This window comes from Olea europaea, chromosome 5, assembly GCF_002742605.1.
Source record: "Olea europaea var. sylvestris chromosome 5, O_europaea_v1, whole genome shotgun sequence".
NCBI lineage: Eukaryota > Viridiplantae > Streptophyta > Magnoliopsida > Lamiales > Oleaceae > Olea > Olea europaea.
The window spans coordinates 2,504,796-2,526,006 of NC_036241.1; the positions used below are offsets into that span (position 1 = coordinate 2,504,796).

General features: G+C 34.2%; 3 protein-coding genes and 1 long non-coding RNA gene across 6 annotated transcripts; 2 read left to right on the forward strand and 2 right to left on the reverse strand.

The window, feature by feature from the left end:
• The first annotated feature begins 542 nt into the window (after positions 1–542).
• LOC111394395 lies at positions 543–11,260 on the forward strand. The gene is made up of 2 exons (XM_023020194.1): positions 543–680; positions 10,934–11,260. Exons 1-2 carry the CDS (start codon positions 635–637, stop codon positions 11,110–11,112), a joined length of 225 nt encoding a protein of 74 aa, XP_022875962.1. The 5' UTR covers positions 543–634; the 3' UTR covers positions 11,113–11,260.
• Positions 8,892–13,490, reverse strand: LOC111394396. Its single transcript, XR_002702582.1, has 3 exons — positions 13,387–13,490; positions 12,660–12,781; positions 8,892–8,923 (listed from the first exon to the last, which is right to left on the reverse strand). It is a non-coding gene; the product is annotated as an uncharacterized LOC111394396 (long non-coding RNA).
• Positions 13,491–14,068: 578 nt separating this feature from the next.
• Positions 14,069–17,611, forward strand: LOC111394394 (proteinase inhibitor PSI-1.2-like). Of its 2 annotated transcripts, none has more exons than XM_023020192.1 (2): positions 14,069–14,266; positions 17,238–17,611. In XM_023020192.1, the coding sequence occupies exons 1-2, from the start codon at positions 14,221–14,223 to the stop codon at positions 17,432–17,434; spliced, it is 243 nt and encodes an 80-aa protein (XP_022875960.1). In that variant the 5' UTR covers positions 14,069–14,220; the 3' UTR covers positions 17,435–17,611. The 2 variants fall into 2 exon arrangements, 1 of the variants encoding a protein (XP_022875960.1); XR_002702581.1 differs by lacking the exon at positions 17,238–17,611 and adding an exon at positions 15,226–16,683 and having other exon boundaries at positions 14,079–14,266.
• A 1,188-nt stretch (positions 17,612–18,799) lies between these two features.
• LOC111394397 (protein PHOTOSYSTEM I ASSEMBLY 2, chloroplastic) lies at positions 18,800–20,199 on the reverse strand. 2 transcript variants are annotated; one of them, XM_023020195.1, is made up of 4 exons: positions 19,984–20,190; positions 19,706–19,765; positions 19,354–19,400; positions 18,800–19,193 (listed from the first exon to the last, which is right to left on the reverse strand). In XM_023020195.1, the coding sequence occupies exons 1-4, from the start codon at positions 20,110–20,112 to the stop codon at positions 19,106–19,108; spliced, it is 324 nt and encodes a 107-aa protein (XP_022875963.1). In that variant the 5' UTR covers positions 20,113–20,190; the 3' UTR covers positions 18,800–19,105. The 2 variants fall into 2 exon arrangements, with proteins under 2 accessions (XP_022875963.1, XP_022875964.1); XM_023020196.1 differs by lacking the exon at positions 19,706–19,765 and having other exon boundaries at positions 19,984–20,199.
• Positions 20,200–21,211: the final 1,012 nt, after the last annotated feature.

Sequence of the window (21,211 nt, forward strand, 5' to 3'; positions counted from 1 at the left end):
TTGATTTTGTGACTCTTAATTATGAAGTTATAAAAGAGATTGTTTTAGGCTTCGGAGGTAAACTAGATCCTCATAATAAACCAATTAGTATTGTATAAGAGTTCATTAATTAACTGTCATGAATTTGTTGTAAAAGAAGTAGATAATTTAGAGGATATTGTTCGGTTTATCACTTCGAATTAGAAAGGATTTTCAAATTAATTATCAGTTGTGTTAATAGTGCATGGTGATATTGCAAATGTACTCTATCTGATTGTCTCCGATGAATTTTAACATTCAGTCGTGTTATTTGATCTTCATTTGAGTAGGTTACTACAGAATTTAATCATCATTTAAGGGTTGTTTGACAAAGTTTTTGATATATGTTTTAGTAGATTTCGATAAAATTGATTAAATTTGCAGGTCACATGAAGAGTTGAGTTAAAATTAACTACTGACTTTCATATATACTTTTTAAGCTTTTTCAGACAAAAACTTAATGTTATTAATTGATGTCGATGGTTATCAAAGTAGCCATCCTACGAATTCAATGAATCGGTCAAGTGGATAACCAGGTCATTAGCAAAAAGTAGTTGGATGATAAATACATCTGACTTTAGCGGTGTAATTAGTGCATCGGCGTAGAGCAGGAAACATGGCCGCTGTTAACAGTGTTCAGGTTATGGCTTTTCTTCTGTGCGGTATGTGCTACTACGCCTTTTACGAAAGGTTTTAGAGTTTTTACTTCATATATCTCCCATGAACCAATTAAGAAACTGATTCTGGTGTTGGAATAAGGATATCAAATCATTATTTCAATCACAAATTTTAGTGAATGAATGCGTCGCTTGCTCTTTTTCTGTTTCTTCTTGTGTGAAGCAACTTCTTGGAGAATTTTAAACCTGTGTTCTTAGTTATCACTTACCCCATCCCACGATCAATGGCAGATCTAGAATTTGCCCTTGTTTGAGCCCCATTTTGAGGGGGAAAATGAATTTTTGAATAGTGTATTGATGTGAAATGTGTGGTTAAAAAATAAGGAAAATTTTTAGATCTGCGTGTAATATTATTTTATTGAATGATTTGTAATTGAAATTATGTGTCAAAACACTGTTGAAAAATTCATTTTCTTCAAAAAAAAATGAGAATCAAACAAGGGCTTTATATTTAATACTGGACAACAGAGATGAACCAGGCACACCTGAACATGCTAGTTGATGAGCCAGGCTGTTGTCGATTTTCTCCCGCAAGTGAACGGATCATAACAAGTAGTAAAGTGGATCTTTTGAGTCCGAATTATCGTTCCCACGAGGACTGTACTTTTAATGCCCAATTTATTATTTCTAACTTCTATTTGACGAAAATAAACAAAAACAATAATCAAATGTGATTTTTATTCTAAAGACTTAAAAATGCGATTGGATTCAAGGAAAAGTAATTGAGAATTCAAACAATAAATGGACGTTAGGGCAGAACAATTTCACATATTGGTCACCTTTACTTCATAAATCAAGATTCATAAAACCTAAGGTAGTGTTCGGTCGAATTCTTCTATTGTATTCAACTTACCCCTCTCGAGTTCTCATTGAGCCTATTTAATTAGTTTAATTTCATATCTCTATGCAAATTAAATTTAATTAAATGAAACATTGGTTCTAAGAATTCACACACGACCGCAGCAATCAATATAAGTATCTCTACACGTTATATCAATTTACCGAATTTTAACATGTGGTCTAACCAAATAATCCGCATCTCTACGCAATCATTGTTCACGAATCATCTAATTAGTGATGTAATTAAATGTATTAAGAACAACATTAAAATCAACACATAAAATATAAAAGCACTAGAATCTCAATTGCATGAAATAAAGGATTCCAAAAGATTATATTGTTCGCCCTAAAATCAAATTTAACTACTCATAATAATGGAAGAAAAATAGGAAATTGTCTTAGAATACATCACCGGATTTGTAATAAAGATGTAGAAGAAAAAGCAGAATTCTCGCACCAACATCTCCTTCCCCTTCCAATGAATGCTTCTAATCTTCAATTGCTTGGTGTTAATCTTCTTGAATTTCTCTTTTCAATCTCCCTTCTTGTTGTCTTCTCTCCAATATGTCAAGAACGCGTGGCTTGATTCCACATATTTTTAGTGTGCGGCTCCCCTCTAATTTAAGTCTTCAATTTTGTGTTTATAATGTCTTGGAGTTTAGGGAAAGATTTTGAGATGAGTTGGACCGAAAAAGAATGGTAAAAACCTAAAAAAATTACTCTCGCACGACGGCGCCTGGGCACTGCGATTTGGATGCCTAGGCGCTGACTTTCTGTCAAAATTTCAGCATCACGGCGCCTAAGCGCTGAGGGATAGCGCCTGGGCGATGAGGACTACTTCGGTTGCACTGGACAACTTTCAGTATTTTTGTCATAACTTTTTCGTTCGATATCCGATTGAAGTGATTCAAGATGTGTTGGAAAGCTAATTCAAGGACTACAATTTTGCTTAAGGAATCATTCTCCAATTCGATCGTTTTCTATGTCAAAATGAATCTAAATGTGAGACCAAAACTCCGGCACAAAACTTTTTGGTTGGAAAATGATTTATGATCATATCTTGACTAAATTTGATCCCTTCGACACCTTCCTTTATCCAATTGGCTTCTAGAACTCTCGGATCTTCATTTCAAGTTTCGACACGACTTTTGATTAATTGCATTTTAATCCTCAAATTTGGATCTCTTACGTTTTGGTCATTTCATCCAATTTCGCTAGCTTTTGCCTATTTCCTTCCTTTGACTTCTTTTAGCTCTAGTTTTCTCCATTTTCATCAATCTACAAAACAACACCAAAATCACTTGTTAGCACTTCTAAAATACTCTCCAAGATAGTAAAATCATGAAATTAATGGCATAATATAATGAGTGTAAATCACTCATCAAACACCCACAAACTTAATCTTTTGCTTGTCCTCGAGCAAACACCAAAACCCGTAAAAATAATTAATGGACACACAAGCACAACTAAGACAAACAAAATCACTTAAAATAAATTTCGCTAGATAGCTTGCCTTCATGTCTGAGAATTAAAAACATAACTTCGATTCCATGAACCACTTCAAAGCTATATTGCAAAAGTTAAATTCTCGCATATTCAATGCACAACCGGTGTGTGTGTGTGTGTGGAGAGTCAAGTGCAACGCTGTACAATAATAAGTTGACCCAATTCCCAACCTTAGAAGTCAAATTTTTCCTTATTTTGCTCGTGGGATTCACACCCCCAAACTTATTTTTTTTCTCTTTCCAAGGGTGTAACCTAAGGTTAAATTTTCAATACTAATTTCTTACACCACTCAAGTTTGGTTAGATTTTACTGATTATAGTTCCACATGTCAAAAAATGAGGATTCTCCTTATTTTTGACTACTTCAACCTTTAGGAATCAACCAAGTTACTAACCCCTTATCAAAGGTCTAATCCTTAAAAACAAGTGCTCGGGGCTTAATCAAGGCATTTGATATCTATTTTTTCTTTTTTTTTTTAAATTTTTTTCATATATATCTTTATTCTTTAATCACTCTTTGTGCGGATGTCTCTCCCTTAAGCTTTCTAAATGACCCCTGTAGCGAGTTTTAGGCCAATGACTCCTAAATCAGATGACTTCAGGGCACCAGGTTTTAAACCCTTACAGGCTTAATCACTCGAGTCATAAAGGCTACGAAGAGACGATTCACAATGAGATTATTAAAGTTGTCCTCATTGAGATCTTTTTTTATGCGGTGATTAGTGCAATGCCCCTTATTAAACACATATCCTCGAAAATCGACCTCTAACTTAATGTTTTCACCCAATTTTCATCACATTAGTCTCAGACAGTCTACACAAAAATTAACACACACGAAATCCACATTTATCTCCAAGTTTCCCTACAACAGTGCAATCACCCAAACGTCCAAAGTTTGGTTTAAGGGTATTGTGATATTTAATAGTTGTTTGGGCTTAGCATCTAAGTTCTCAATTTCAACCTATAAACGTGAATCAACATACTCATGCACAACGCTACAATCAACTCACGTGCAAAGAATAATTTTCGTTTCACTAGAATAAGCAAAAATCTAACTCAAACACATAACTCGTCCACAATTCATAAATCAACGCATATTCTCAATTACAAATATCAATACCGGCCAGGTTATTTAACACACACAAGCATGCAAAAACACGAAATGAATTTTTTTTTTTAATAAAAACACAAACACATAAAATAAGCAAATCACACATAAGCATTCAAGAAACTCAACAATGTAAGCAAACGATGTCACTCCCCCAAACTTAACTGAAACATTGTCCTCAATGTGAAATTTAAAAGAAAAGGAGGAGGACTTCCCTGAAATGTCAGTATTGCCTATGATGTTGTGGTGTCTTGGTGTTGCATTTGATTGACTCTTCTTCTACATTTTCCCCCAAACTTGAGATTTGTCCCAATTTCTCCATGTCCATGTTGGTTTAAGTGTTCCGCGACGTCATGTTTCTGAAAAATTAAATTTGAAAAATTAAACTCATAGAACAAGGATTACTTAGCTCAAACATCTAATAACCAACTTAATTACTCCAAGACCTATGGGTAGAAGGTGTATGGGTGATGATTCCTAAATAAACTATCTTAGAACTTTGAAAACAAAATAAATAAAATAAAATAAAATAAAAGATTGGGTTGCCTTCCAAGAAGCGCTTCTTTTAAGTCATTAGCTTGACTTGTGCCGCTGGTTTATCATGGTGGTTCAAACCAAATTATTCCATCATTGCACTCTGTGCAATTTTCATTGATGCAGTCCCTTTTTGCTCTCCAAATTTTGATTTGTCATTTCTTATCTCTACCAAGAAGTTCTCCAAATTTTATTTTTTTATTCTGACAGTTTCGTTGATCAGGTGGCTCTTCTTCATCAATTCTATAGCAATCATTTTTATTGGAAGGTTTCTCATATTGGATGTAAATATTGAATATCTCCTGCTTGTCCTCCACCCTCAAGATTAGTTCTCTCTTCTCCATGTCAATAAGGGTTCGTCCCGTTGCTAAGAATGGTCGACCCAATATAATTGGAATGACTCGATCTTCTGGTATGTCCAATACAATGAAATCCACAGGAAATATTAAATTTCCTACTTTGACGAGTACATCCTCAACTTTGCCACATGGCCTTGTGATTGTTCTATCAGCGAGTTGTAGCGTTATTGATGTTGAGTTGACTTTACCTAGTCCCAATTTCCTGTAAGCAGAATACGACATTAGATTGACACTAGCACCAGTGTCACACAATGCATTAGTTGAATAGGAATTTTCAATTGAAATTGGTAAAGTAAAACTCCCTGGATCCTTCAATTTATGAGGCAATTTTCTCTGGACTCTTGCACTACTTTCCTCAGTTAATGCCACGGTTTCAAACTCCGGAAGCTTTCTTTTCTTTGTCAACATATCTCTCAAAAATTTCTTATAGCATGGAATTTGTAGTATCACATCTATGAACGGAACATTGATCTGGAGCTTCTTGAGAACATCGAGGAATTTTTCATAGTTTGTGTCTTGTTTTTTCTTTTTGAGCTTTTGAGGAAAGGGAATGGGAGGCATGTAAGCTTTGTTTAGACTTGGTGCTTTGGCAGCTGATGTTTCTGTACCTTCTCTATTTTCAGCTGCATTTGGTGCAGATTTTTCTACCCTTGTAGTTTCATCAATCACTCCTTGGTCATCTTTTCTTTTGAGTCTCTCTGTTGTGATCTCTGGTGATTGTACCTCGCTCTTTGTATTTATGACATGAATATTTTGCTCCATCGACTTCTTTCGAAGTCTTTGGGGAAACGGAAGTGGAGGTACATATGCTTTAACTTTTACGCGGCCCTGGGTGGATCATTCTTCACTACTTCAATTGCTATCAACTGTTCCTTAGGATTTATCATTGTATTGCCTGGCAATGTCCCTTGTGGACGTTCTGCAAGTTGTTGTGCTATCTGACCAATTTGTGTTTCCAGTTTTTTGATGGATGCCTGCTGATTTTGAAAGTTCGTGTCAATTTGCTGGAACACCTTATCCGTCTTCTGTACATATTGTTGAAACATCTCCCCCAAACTTGGTCTTCTTTCTTGTTGGAAATTGTTACCATATGAGTTGAAATTACGGGAGCTATTTTGAATAAAGTTTACTTGTTCCTCTGAAGAAGTGAGCATCATGCAACTCTCTGTAGCGTGATTTCTCCCACAATTCTCACATGCTGAACTTACCATCATTTCATTTGCTCCATGTATTTGCAATTTTATAAGTAACTCTACCTGTTTTGTTAAAGCTGCTATCTGTGCGTTGGTAGATGTTGTGCTGTCTAATTCATACATTCCTCCTGCCTTTGATGGTACCACTCTTTCTGATGAGAACATTGAATGTGTGGTGGCAATTAACTCAAATAGGTCCATGGTTTGTTGCACTAATTTCCCTATGATTGATCCACCAACAGAGGCATCAACTTGAGATTTTGACAAAGATGTAAGTCCACTGTAGAAGTACTGCACTTGGTTTCCTTGAGTGATTCCATGGTTTGGACATTTTCTCATCAGCTCATTAAATCTATCCCATGCATCGTGATAGCTTTCTCCCTCTTTCTGTTGAAAAGTTTGAATTTTCAATCTGATTTTAGCTACTGTGGCTGGTGGGAAGAATTTGTTGCAGAATTTCCTGATCAGTTCTTCCCATGTAGTAATGCTGGCATGAGGCTCCGCATCTAACCACTCCAATGCAGCATCTCTCAATGTAAATGGAAATAGTCGTAATTTAATAGCATCTTCATGGACCCCCGGAGCATGAAAGTTCTGACAATTTCTGAGAAATCTGGAGATATGTGTGTTCGGATTCTCATGAGGTAGCCCGTAGAATTGCAGAGTGTTGCTCATCAAGTTAATCCAATCTGGCCTGATCTGAAAGTTATTCACCCCAAAATCTGGATACACGATGCTGGAGCGCATGGGTGCTGCTATAGGTGTCAGGAACATTGATACTGACAAATCACCTTCATTTATTTCCCTTCACTCATGCTGCTGTTTCGGTGGTGCCACTCTTGTGGCCATTTGTCCAATCGGCTGAATAGGGATATGGATTTGTTGATTGTCAGCCATTTGATGTTGCTGTTTTTGTTTGTGTTTCTTGCGTCTTCGTCTGAAGGTACGTTCTATCTCCGAATCAAACGGTTCAAGATCGTCGCCTTGGGCACGGAGCATACAACGAACACAATTTTCTGTAATTAAAAGAAAAATGAACATATCAAATAACAATTAAAAAAATTAAGACTAAAAGAAATAGTCCTCGATAACGGCACCAAAAACTTGTTGTCGATTTTATCCCGCAAGTGAATGGATCGTAACAAGTAGTAAAGTGGACCTTTTGAGTCCGGATTATCGTTCCCACAAGGACTGTACTTTTAATGCCCAATTTATTATTTCTAACTTCTATTTGACTAAAATAAACAAAAACAATAATCAAATGTGATTTTTATTCTAAAGACTTAAAAATGCGATTGGATTCAATGAAAAGTGATTGAGAATTCAAACAATAAATGGACGTTAGGGCGGAACAATTTCACCTATTGGTCACCTTTACTTCATAAATCAAGATTCATAAAACTTAAGGTAATGTTCGGTCAAATTCTTCTATTGTATTCAACTTACCCCTCTCGAGTTCTCATTGAGCCTATTTAATTAGTTTAATTTCATATCTCTATGCAAATTAAATTTAATTAAATGAAATATTGGTTCTAAGAATTCACACACGACCGCAGCAATCAATATAAGTATCTCTACACGTTATATCAATTTACCGGATTTTAACATGTGGTCTAAATAAATAATCCGCATCTCTACGCAATCATTGTTCACGAATCATCTAATTAGTGATGTAATTAAATGTATTAAGAACAACATTAAAATTAACACATAAAATATAAAAGCACTAGAATCTCAATTGCATGAAATAAAGGATTCCAAAAGATTACATTGTTCGCCCTAAAATAAAATTTAACTACTCATAATAATGGAAGAAAAATAGGAAATTGTCTTAGAATACATCACCGGATTTGTAATAAAGATGTAGAAGAAAAAGCAGAATTCTCGCACCAACATCTCCTTCCCCTTCCAATGAATGCTTCTAATCTTCAATTGCTTGGTGTTAATCTTCTTGAATTTCTCTTTTCAATCTCCCTTCTTGTTGTCTTCTCTCCAATATGTCAAGAACGCGTGGCTTGATTCCACAGATTTTTAGTGTGCGGCTCCCCTCTAAATTAGGTCTTCAATTCTGTGTTTATAATGTCTTGGAGTTTAGGGAAAGATTTTGAGATGAGTTGGGCCAAAAAAGAATGGTAAAAATCTAAAAAAATTACTCTCGCACGGTGGTGCCTGGGCGCTGTGATTTGGGCACCTAGGTGCTGACTTTCTGTCAAAATTTCAGCATCATGGCACCTAAGCGCTGAGGGATAGCACCTGGGCGCTGAGAACTACTTCGGTTGCACTGGACAGCTTTCAATATTTTTGTCATAACTTTTTCGTTCGATATCCGATTGAAGTGATTCAAGATGCATTGAAAAGTTAATTCAAAGGACTACAATTTTACTTCAGGAATCATTCTCCAATTCGGTCGTTTTCTATCCAAAACTCCGGCACAAAACTTTTTGGTTGGAAAAAGATTTAGGATCATATCTTGACTAAATTTGATCCCTTTGACACCTTCCTTTATCCAATTGGCTTCTAGAACTCTCGAATCTTCATTTCAAGTTTCGACACGACTTTTGATTAATTGCATTTTAATCCTCGAACTTTGGATCTCTAACGTTTTGGTCATTTCATCCAATTTCGCTAGTTTTTGCCTATTTCCTTCCTTTGACCTCTTTTAGCTCTAGTTTTCTCCATTTTCATCAATCTACAAAACAACGCCAAAATCACTTGTTAGCACTTCTAAAATACTCTCCAAGATAGAAAAATCATGAAATTAATGACATAATAAAATGAGTGTAAATCACTCATCACAGGCCATGTGTAGATGTGTCAGGCCTATGCACTTTTACAAATCCTTTTTGAATCTAAAATGAAAAAACTGTAATTTTCTTTAAAATTTTTAAACGAACTGTCTATTTGCAGCAGTCTTTTGGCTCACAAAGCCAAGCTAGGCAGGGCAAAAAGGCCTTTCCTATCTTTTGAGTTTTGAACATAACGACACTTTGCTAATAAAATGACAAGTTTTTGTTTCAAGGCTCAAGACCTTTCAACCGGGTCCCAAGAGCTATTGGACAGACCCGTGTGTAGGCACAAATGAACTCTCGATAGATTTTGATGCCTCTAATACAACAAAGGTTGGAGGAAAGTTTGAGAGGGTTATTAAATAATTGGAAAAATTGCAGCCAAAGTACCAAACCTTTCGTTTATTAGCACTCTTTGCCCAAACCTTTAGTTTGCGCCACCGTGAGTACCAAATCTTTAAAAAATGTGCAGTTCAAGTCTAAATTGACAGTTTTCGTTAGTTTGACTCCAAAAATCGTCAGTTGACCCCAGAAATTAAAAATTTAATAATTTGACCATATAAGACAGGGGCATTTTGGATAAAATACATTTTTCTTATTACATCAAAAATTTTAAAAAAATAAAAATAAATAAAACCACAACCCATCTCCTTCTTCCTCAAATCAAAACCACTCCCCCCAACCACCACATTCCCCACCGACAGCCACCACCACCCATTTCTTTGAATTTTTCTGCTTCTAGTTACGGCTGCACGAGCTTTCTTTCTTTTAAACTGATTTAGCAGTATTCACACATGTGAAGTCTACACTCCCTGGTTGGGGAAGCAGGAGCAGATTTAGCCATGGGGGGGAATTAAATTCAGGGGCTGTAGTATGCAAGTCAAGTGAAACTGTCCTTTTTGGCCGGAGTAAAAAGTTTGGCATGGGCAAAGAACTCGGGGGAGGTGAGCAAGAATAAGCAAGTCCAGCCCAATGTTCAGAGAGATGAAAATCATTATCATAACCCCCCTCTTTGTTATCGAAGTTGATTTTAATTGCGATTGGAATCATACTATTTTCCGATTTCTTTTTCAAGCTTTTGTGGTCTTCATTAACAGACGTTGAAAGGGTTTTGGGCGAAAAAGAAGTGGAAAACTCCCTTTTGCTAGCAGGGGCAGTGGTGCAAGAATTAGGCGGGTTTGGAAGTAACCCTGCACCGGACTGGAAAGCACGGCAATTGATACCACGAGAATTATCAGTAGGCGGGGACGCAAAGGACCCAAATCTAGCCGAACCATGCTCACGATTTATATCATAATATTGATGATGATTCCTGTAATAAGCAACAGCAGCTAAAGTCTCCATCTCCTTCAAACTACTTAGATCTATCAGTTTCATCTGTCGGCGAGGAACGTGGTGGCTGCTAGCGGGGAATGTGGTGGTTGGGAGGAGTGGTTTTGATTTGAGTAAGAAGGACATGGGTTGTGGTTTTATTTATTTTTATTTTTTTAAATTTTTTATGTAATAGGAAAAATGTGTTTTATCCAAAATGCCTCTGTCTTATGTGGTCAAATTATTAAAATTTTAATTTCTGGGGTCAACTGACGATTTTTGGAGTCAAACTAATAGAAACTATCAATTTAGACTTGAGCTGCACATTTTTTAAAGATTTGGTACTCACGGTGGCACAAACTAAAAGTTTGGACAAAGTCTGCTAATAAACGAAAGGTTTGGTACCTTGACTACAATTTTCCCTAAATAATTCTTGTATTTCACATCAGACTATAATTTTGAGTCCCATGAATTGCACCAGTAACAAAATCGACTTTTACTTAAATTTATAATGTAATGTGGTCCTAACTGAACAAAAAAATGCAACTCAGGCATTTTTGGGTACTCATTCATTGAACATTTTTTTTATTTTCTGAAAATAGGCATGTTTCTATTTGGTGTCCTAATGTTTCCAGCAATTGAGGCATGTCCACTGTATTGCTATGACATAGAATCCATGACTTGCAACGGCACAAAAGTCAATCCACCGAGTTGCAACTATTGCCTGGCCGGAAAGGGCTGCACCCTTCACCTTGCCAATGGAGTGTCAATATATTGTTAACTAGTAAATGAAAGTTTTCAGGCTTGCTAATGTTGTGGCTTAAGTAGCTTGCCTAAATAATCAAAATATTTCTGAAATTGTGTAGAATCTTATGTACTACAATGTATTGAATAAGTTGGGTCAATAAAGTCTATTTAAGTTACAAGAAGTTTTGTTTATTCATATTTGCATAATCCTAAAAAAATGTTAAAGTACTATCTGGAAGGAAAATGAAGATTTGCTCTTGAAAAAGTAGAACTTTGAACTAAAAAGTTACTTTTACATTTTTCTAGCAAGAAAGGGTGGGGAATTGCTATAAAGAAAAAAAACTGAGGACGTAGTTGTTCTCTTTTAATATGTTGGATCCCATCAGTAATTTTCTCCTCCAAAAATCATAGACAAATTTAAAATTGTCAAAGTGGAAAATAGTAAAATAAAATAAAAAAAATAACCAAGTCCATTGTGGTGTGAACTTACTTCGTTTATGCTGCAGCCTTGTAGAATTACTGTTGGAATTTATTTGTTGTTCAAAATCAAGAAAAAAATTGATTAACCATGCGACCGCATGGATTAAGCTCATGCGATCGCATGAGGCCATCCCGAGAATGGGAGGGCCGGCGAAGCTATAACCATGCGACCGCATGGCTATTAATGACTAACCGTTGAGTTAGTTTTTTGACCGTTTTTCATTTAAATTTGGTGACTTTTTACCTGTTTCTTGCACCATTTCGTGGAAACTTGTCAAGGCCTATAAATAAATTATCCAAGTGCAAGAAAATTCGTTGAGTTCCATTAAAATTTATCCCCAAATTATACTTCCAAAATAGAGAAAAAAAAAACTATCACATAATCCTTCCAATTTTCACTTGTTCATTGTGAAGATACACCTTTGCTTTTTGGTGTTCTTTTTATCAAGCCTTGTTTAATTTTACAAACTATTTGCCGGTAATCCTTAAAAAGCATTGGAAAGGATGCAAATAACGTTTGAGGAAGCGAGATTAATTTTGTGTTAAAGCCTTCAATGATATACATTTATATTATTCTCTTCTTTGCATTTTATTTTTTCTTCTCCATTGCCATTATTTTCTCAACAATCTCAAACGTTATTTGATTACTATTACTGCGATGGAGACAGAATCTACACTTGCTATTATCAAAATGATGAATCAAGATCTGAAATTCTGGTCATACGCGTGTAGAGCTGAAATTCTGGTCATACACTATGAAAACACATTCACAATAGTGCAGAGCGGGTAAAATCACCATAACTGATCATACAGTGGAAACACATTTACACCAGTGCAAATTGGGGTAAAATCACCTAGGTACTTTCTGGTGGTGTTAAAAAAAAAATAACTTTAGCTATACTAAAACATGTAATTCGAATAAAATATGATAATGAAATGATTTAATTATACTGAATTTAACTTTAAAAAGTAACTTATTATAAATTCACTTTATTCTAAAAATCACGCTTTCAAATCAACTGTATGAAATAATAAATTTTCTAATCTAACATAAATTTAATAAATATTAATTTCTGAAAAATAAGTTTTATATCAACTCACCAAGTAATAGTTGATCATTGTTTCGATCTTCTCGTTGCCTCCTCACTTTCAATACCAAGAATGTTATTACGCTCTTGCTACAATAAATCATATCCCTTCATAAATGAGCCTTGAGTATTTTCCTACCGTTAGAAATATTAATTTACCAATGGGAACTTGATATATTTTATTTTCAACTTCATAATCCCAATTAAGGTCACTAACAACATACACTCCTTCATATAAATTATTTTATCACCAAAACCCCAAATATTCAACACTTAATTTGGTTCCAATATTAAAAATCCAACAAAATTAGATGATTGACAATACTAGCACTATAATTCTAGAATATTGAAAACTAGCATCAATATCTGTATACTAAAATTTATCACTGAAATCATGGACAGAAATAGAGCTTATCTGGGCAGATTTTCAAAAATAGCACCTATACTACAATAGCTCGAAAATGGTTGAAAAATTAGAGAATTTCAACCTCAAATCCTTAATTTAAGTCTTTAGCATCATATAATCACAAGAATTTCAAAGAATAAACATTTATCTCACAAACTCATTTCCAAAATTTCCACCTTCTTCAACATCAATATCCAAATAAACATTTATTTGCTATAACCTTATTTATAGCATCAAATACATATCAATAACACATGATTCTTGCCAAACTTTGAATTAAAGAAAATTTCACATAACCCTTTAAAAAAATTAATTCAATATACTTAATACTTACCATTCTAAATCAAAAGAGAATTTGAAGAAGTTGAGAACTCTAGCTTGAACTCTTCTTCTTCTTCTTCTCCTCTCGGTCTCTCTCGACCCTTCACTCGTTTTCTCTAGTGTGTGTGTGTTTTTTTGGAGAGAAAAATAATGGGTCAAAGGTATATAAAGACCCACTTACTAAAAATTGCTAGGGAAGTCCCTCAACTCTATTTTAATATAACATTTAATCCTTCTAGATTCCCTTAATGTAAAAGTAAATTCCAAACTTTAAATTGTATCCAATTTAACTCTCATATATTGCCAATTATAAAATAAATCCCAAGAAAATATGTTATTTTATTTTAGTCATTAATTGACTTTGACCTTAACTAGTCAATTTTTTATTTTTGATTAAGAGAAATTGGGTTGAAACAGATATTGCAAATATACTCTATCTGATTGTCTTCAATGAATTTTAACATTCAGTCGTGTTATTTGATCTTTATTTGAGTAGGTTACTACAGAATTTAATCATCATTTAAGGGTTGTTTGACAAAGCTTTTGATATATGTTTTAATAGATTTCGATAAAAGTTTATTAAATTTGCAGGTCACCTAAAACGTGGAGTTAAAATTAACTACTGACTTTGATATATATCTTTTAAGCTTTTTCAAACAAAAACTCAATGTTATTAATTGATGCCGATGGTTTTCAAAGTAGCCGTCCTACGAATTCAATGAATCAAAGACAATTTTTAGGCTGCAACTGGTCGAGTGGATAACCCGGTCCGTAGCAAAAAGTAGTTGGATGATAAATACATCTGACTTTAGCGGTGTAATTAGTGCATCAGCATAGAGCAGGAAACATGACCGCTGTTAACAGTGTTCAGGTTATGGCTTTTCTTCTGTTCGGTATGTGCTACTACGCCCTTTACGAAAGGTTTTAGAGTTTTTAATTCGTATATCTCCCATGAACCAATTAAGAAACTGATTCTGGTATTGGAGTAAGGATATCAAATCATTATTCCAATCACAAATTTTAGTAAATGAATCAGTTCAGTATTAGTGTTATAATTAACTTATGCGTCGCTTGCTCTTGTTCTGTTTTTTCTTGTGTGAGGCAACTTCCTGGAGAATCTTAAACACATGTCCTTAGTTATCACTTACCCTATCCCATGATCAATGGCGGATCTAGAATTTACATTTAATACTGAACAATAGAGATGAACCAGGCATGGACGAGTTTTGAAGCAGCTCGTCAGGTCATCCCTTGGCCTTGCCTGGACTCCAGGCACACCTGATGACCTGAACACGCTCGTTGATGAGCCAGGCGATGCGTAGATGTGTCAGGCCTATGCACTTTTACAAATCCTTTTTGAATCTAAAATGAAAAAACTGTAATTTTCTTTAAAATTTTGAAACCAAATGGCTATTTGCAGCAGTTTTTTGGCTCACAAAGCCAAGCTCGGCAGGGCAAAAAGGCCTTTCCTATCTTTTGAGTTTTGAACATAACGAAACTTTGTTAATAAAATGACAAGTTTTTGTGACGAGGCTCAAGACCTTTCAGCCAGGTCCCAAGAGCTGTTGGTCGGACCCGTGTGTGCAGGCACACATGAACTGCAGAGAGATTTTGATGCCTCTGATACAACAAAGGTAGGAGGCACGTTTGAGAGGGTTATTAAAGAATTCTTGTATTTCACATCAGACTATAATTTTGAGTCCCATGAATTGCACCAGTAACAAATCAACTTGTACTTAAATTTATATAGTAATGTAGTCCTAACTGAACAAAAAGACGCAACTCGGACATTTTTGGGTACTCATTCATTGAACATGTTTTTTTTTTTTTTTTTTATATTTTCTGAAAACAGGCATGTTTCTATTCGGTGTCCTAATGTTCCCAGCAATTGAGGCATGTCCACTATATTGCTATGAAGTAGAATCCATGACTTGCAACGGCACAAAAGTCAATCCACCGCGTTGCAACTGTTGCCTGGCCGGAAAGGGCTGTACCCTTCACCTTGCCAATGGAGTGTCAATATATTGTTAACTAGTAAACGAGCTTGCTAATGTTGTGGCTTAAGTAGCATGCCTAAATAATCAAAATATTTCTGAAGTTGTGTACAATCTTATGGACTACGGTGTATTGAATAAATTTGGTCAATAAAGTCTATTTAAGTTACAAGAAATTTTGATTATTCATGTTTGCATAATCCTGAAAAATTTTAAAAGAACGTTTTGGAAGGTAAATAAAGATTTGCTCTTGAAAAAGTAAAACATTGAACTAAGAAGTTACTTTTTCATTTTTCTAGCAAGAAACGGTGGGGAATTGCTACAAAGAAAAAAAACTGAGGACGTGGTTGTTCTCTTTTAATATTTTGGATCCCATCAGTAATTTTCTCCTCCAAAAAGCATAGACCAATATAATATTGTCAAAGTGAAAATAGTAAAAAAAAAATAATAATAATAAATAAATAAATAAGCGAGTCCACTGTGGTGTGAACTTAGTTCATTTATGCTGCAGCCTTGTAGAATTACCTCATAAAAATATTATTGCAGGTTTGTCAAAAACTCTTGCTGAATCTTAAGTATCCCTTTAAACATCCTTATCAATCTTAATGGATTATTTTAATTTCTAGTTTTGAATTTCGATCAAGTTGACTTTGAATAGGCACCGGGTCCTCTTTTTGTTTAAATATATTTGTAACGTGTCATTCATGTGTAGACTAGATTCATTTTTAAATAAGGTGTAACATGTATAAAATTTTCACAAATAAGTAATGGTGAGACTTGAACTTGGAACATTTATTTATAAACGTATCCTGTTAAAAGCTTTCAAATGAGGTTTCATTTGAAAGAGAACATCGATATCATGTTTACGTTTTGCTGCTATTCATTAATGAAAATTGTGAGTATACCGAACCTTTAATATCTTAAACTGGGCTAAGAAGACTATAAACTTTATTTAATAATTAGATCATTTTTAGTTGCTTGTTTTGAATGTTAAGAGGATTGGATTTTGACTAGACACCATCTATTAGATATCTTTACATATTATTTTTTACTAAGTATGTTATAATATCATTATAAATAGTATAAGCTGGGCTTGTTTCAGGGATATAGCATAACTAAGAGTTAAGGAAGCATGGCTGGTATCAGGGTGGGGTTTGTGACTCTTTGTTTCTGCGGTATGCCCTTAGGAACATTGCATTCTAAAAGTAGGTTTTACAAAAGTTCAACACTTCACCAATTATAGAACTTGTTTGTTCTAAAGTAGGTACCCTTGTCTCTAGCAGATTACTTGTCTTCATAATTCATATACAAAAAATGTGTACAAAAAATAAAAAATAAAAAAAAACCACTATGCATCATTCCTTATTAATCTGGGTCGACTACATGAAGTTTACAGAAGTGGTATTTTTAAGTCATCTACGATAAAATCAGACCTTAATTACCTCCCAGATTGGGCATTTAATTCTTGGATTATGCAGTTGAAAGAATATCATATATATGCTCTAGAATCTCTTTCATTATGATCCCTTTGGAGTTTTGCAAGAAGTCAAAGTAATGCTTTCAACATGAGAAGGAGCTTTTTACCTTACGCTTCAATAGAATGAATTCAGTAAGGGTAGAATACGCCCATACAATTCACGTGCTCCCTCAAGGTGAATTATTTATTACAAGGGCATGTTGAGTACTCCGTAAATGCATTGGGTCATCTCAATATTCGTTCTCAATAAATTCTTGAAGGGGAAATTAAGTTTTTGTATTTATAAGTAGCATTAGATTCCACAATCTTCTTATCTGTGATAGTGCAAACATTCAACAGTGAAGTGGAAATAGTTCTCACAAGATATTTTCTTTTTTGGGGGGCTTGTGACAGCAATGCTGGTAATAGGTCGCAATCTGGAACATGCAAATGCAAAAACTTGCCCACAAATTTGCTCAGGCGTTGCTGCTTACACTACATGCCCAGCTTCCGGTGATGAGAAGCTTACTCCGGCGTGCAACTGTTGCTTTCTTCAAACAGGTTGCAAACTTTTTATGGCTGATGGAACTTTACTTTGCACTGCAAACTAATGAAGTATAAAGAAACTAGCCTAAGGGGAATGGAACGTGTAAAGCAAAATTAATTGTGTGTAATTTTCTGTGTTATGTAATAAAATTGCTTCTTTTTTGTGTAATTTTCTGTTTGAAACAAGATGTTATCTCATGATTTCTTGCTTTTCCAAGTATTTATTCATCTTTAGAAAACAATCTTCTGTGTTTTACTCTCATCTTTTGTCTCATTTTTCTTGATTGGTATCTGATGTGCCTTGGAAACTAGAAAGGTGGAAGAAAAAATATGGGAAAATCTTCCATGTTCTGAATATCACTAGATCAATTTATTATAATAATTTTTTTTATCAAAAAATGAAATGTGGCACTATTCAATCTGGGATTCAACTCAAGACCTTTGTTTTTATCTAAAATTTAAATTGTTAGATAAGGATAAATTAGTTCCTTTATGTTATTTCTTAACAATTTATCACCAACTTGCTGTTGGAAAGTGAACTAAATCCTGATCTCGTTCAAGAATTTGTTATCGAATTAAACGTTTGGTATTTACTATCAAGAGCAATGAATAATACGAAACAGAAAATGGAAAGCAAGATTTAGCACGAGAACTTGTCAACATGAAAAATATTTAAAAAATATTAAAAGTAGTATATCACTATCTAATGATAAAATTGTGCAAATGTCAGATGAGTAATGTCTTAAACTTGGCTAAATAGACTTATATACCTTATGGAATAATTAAATTAGTTTACATTGCTGGTTTTGGATCTTAACAGGATTGGATCCAATTGACTTTGACTAAACACCATCCATTAGATATCTGTACAAACTATTTTCTACTAAATAAGTGCATGGAATGTTTATAATATCATCGTTTTTTGGTTATAAATAGTTGAAGCTGGGCTCCTTTGAGAGGAATAAATCAAACCTTTTAAGTTGATTACTATTTTCATATTTAAATGACTTTGGATTTTACATTTTAACACTTATACATAGATTTATTTACCACTCTGCATGATTAATCATTATAATTAACGCTTTCCGCAATGCTGGTATTAGTCTTATCCATATCAAACACTTTCCTTTGTTCTTTCATGAAGAAATAGAAATAGAAACACTTTCTGCGTACATGATGTGCCCATCTTCTGGAGATGAGAAGCTTGGTCCAGTGTGCAAAACTGTTGCCTTGTTCCAACAGGTTACGAACTTAAAAGATTGATGGTACTTTTATTTGCAGAGGAACCTGATGAAGTTTGTATAAGTCTAAAGAGAATCAAAAAATATAAGCTCGGCAAAATAAATCGTTGTGTAATTGTCAGTGTTATCAGTTATTTTAATAAAGTCGTTTGCTGTTTCTACAAAGATTATCATAAATTGTTCTCATTGTAGCAGTCAAGAAAAGTTATATTTCAACGACATACTGAATGTTTGCCGGATTCAACAAATCTGTGTGACCGAGTAACAACTGGTCTAGTCGATAATTACACCATAAGCAAATAGTAGTTGAATGAATACATCTTAGTGTAATTAGAACATCAGCATAGTTGCAAAATGAAACGAAGTGATGAAAAATTATTTGTATAGTGGACAGTAGATGTGCTACACAGTACACAGTAGTCGAACATGTATCTGCTCAGGTGATGTATGTTTTCGCCAATGTATTGCCCGATTGCCAGTAAAATTGACGCAAAATTATCTTTCTCCACGTTGTTCTGGGGTCAATCCTCCTTTGCCACAAACAGGACAACTCTTGAATCCAAATCCTTGGCACTCAAAGCACCTTCAAAGTTTTCATTGAAGTTGGATTAGAATCACAGTGAATGGTCTTATTCTGATGCAGCATGTCGAACACTAAATTTAAATAAATAAATACAACATTGCGTACAAATCAAGCTCTTGATAAAAATAAATAAATAAATCAGGGGATACGGAAAACTTACTTCCAGCGCTCGAAAATGTTCCCATTCTTTTTGTTCTTTCCCGTTCCCTGGATTAATATGAGCTCACCTTATATTAGCCTTCATATCAGTTTATCACAATATCATATCAACACAAGCTGTCTTATAATACAATGCCTTGTTGAATATATAAAAGCATATTTGATGTAAATTTTTTAAGAGCAGATTTTGTGAAAAGTAATATTTTTCGGAGAATGTAACTACGTGCAAAATTATATTATTGGAAGAATATATAGTTAAAAATGATTTTGAGATAAGTTTTAAAGAATTTATACCAAACAAGGACTAGATAAGTTATTATCATATCTAATAGCTTAACCGTTTTAGACGATACCTTACATCCCGAACATTCTATTGCACCTTCGCCTCTACATGTTTGGCACTTACTCGTGATCTGTTGCATGATATCATATTGCACAAAAATACTGTGTGAATCATAGAGATACAAAACATGATTCGATATAGTTTCGACTCTTAACATAAGCCCAACTCTAAAGGCATTCAAAATTTCGACAGGTACCCTATGAGGGTGTCGACATACCTACGAACCAAGTGCTATTCAGTCAAGCATACCATATATGTAGAAATTAACGAGGTTTAAAAAGTACGTACTGATTTCAAAGAGAAGCCACCAGATTTTGCAGCATGTAGTGTAAAAGTCTTTCCTCTCTGTTGCTTTTCACTTTCTGATATGTTCAATTTGAACTGAGTGCAATTGATACATATAAACAGACTGGCCATTTCTCTTGATAGGAAGAACTAAAGATTCTCTTCAATTTATTTTCTTAAATACTTGTGCTTTTTCATTTTTTCCTTCAAGATAAACTGACGGGCTTTTGGAAATGGATAATGAGTTTATGGCATCCACATGATTCTTTTAATGGGTCCAAAGTTTGGCCAAATCAACCTAATCCAAAAAATTTGAATATATATATATATATATATATATATATGTTGGAGAAAAGAGATATTTGATGATATTTGAAGGATTTGCTAATATTGGAAAATATTATGACGCAATCACGTTTTGGAAGATTTTCATAATTCGTTATTTTCTTTCCTTGATTGCCTCATCCTTAATAAGGCAATTTTGATGTAATGCGAATATAAATGGTTCATTGTAAGCTCCAATCATAAGTGAATAATATACAAACTCTCTCTTCTCTTGTGGACGTAGGTTGCTACACTGGCCCCGAACCATGTAATCTTTTGTTTTCTTTTTTAGTTTATTGAATTTTTCAATAGATATATGTGTATTTGTGTTATTGTACTCGAATTTGTCATATTTATTGGCAAAATTGAAGCGTGGCATTAATCAAGACCAAAAAATTACTTTAATGACCATGATGTTGTACCAGACATGATTGAAATGGGGTTCGCAACAAGAGATGATGCCATGACAGTGTTCTAAAAAGTATAAACACGAATGCCAAGTTTTGACCTAGGAGAGATGTAAGTGCAAAAACGTATTTTCTTATTTTAATTTTTGAAATCAATCTATTATTTAAAAAAAAAAAAAAAAAGGGCGCCTAGGCATTACTAGATGTGAAGAAGAAGAAAAAATTTTGCAAGATGAAGAATTTTGGGCTTGTCTCACGCGTGCCTAGAAATCACTTTTTAGAGCACTAGGTCATGGTAGCTCTATATTTTCTTGGCCCATAAAAAATTTTCACAAGATGATAATTTAAATATCTTTATTTCTAACACTGTTGGCTTATTTATTTATTTTATTGTTAAAAACATGATTTTAATCCAAACATATAAAAAAATGAAAAAAACTAAGAGCAGTCAAAAAATGAACTATTTTTCCTATTTTCATTATAATAGTTTAAAATGAAAC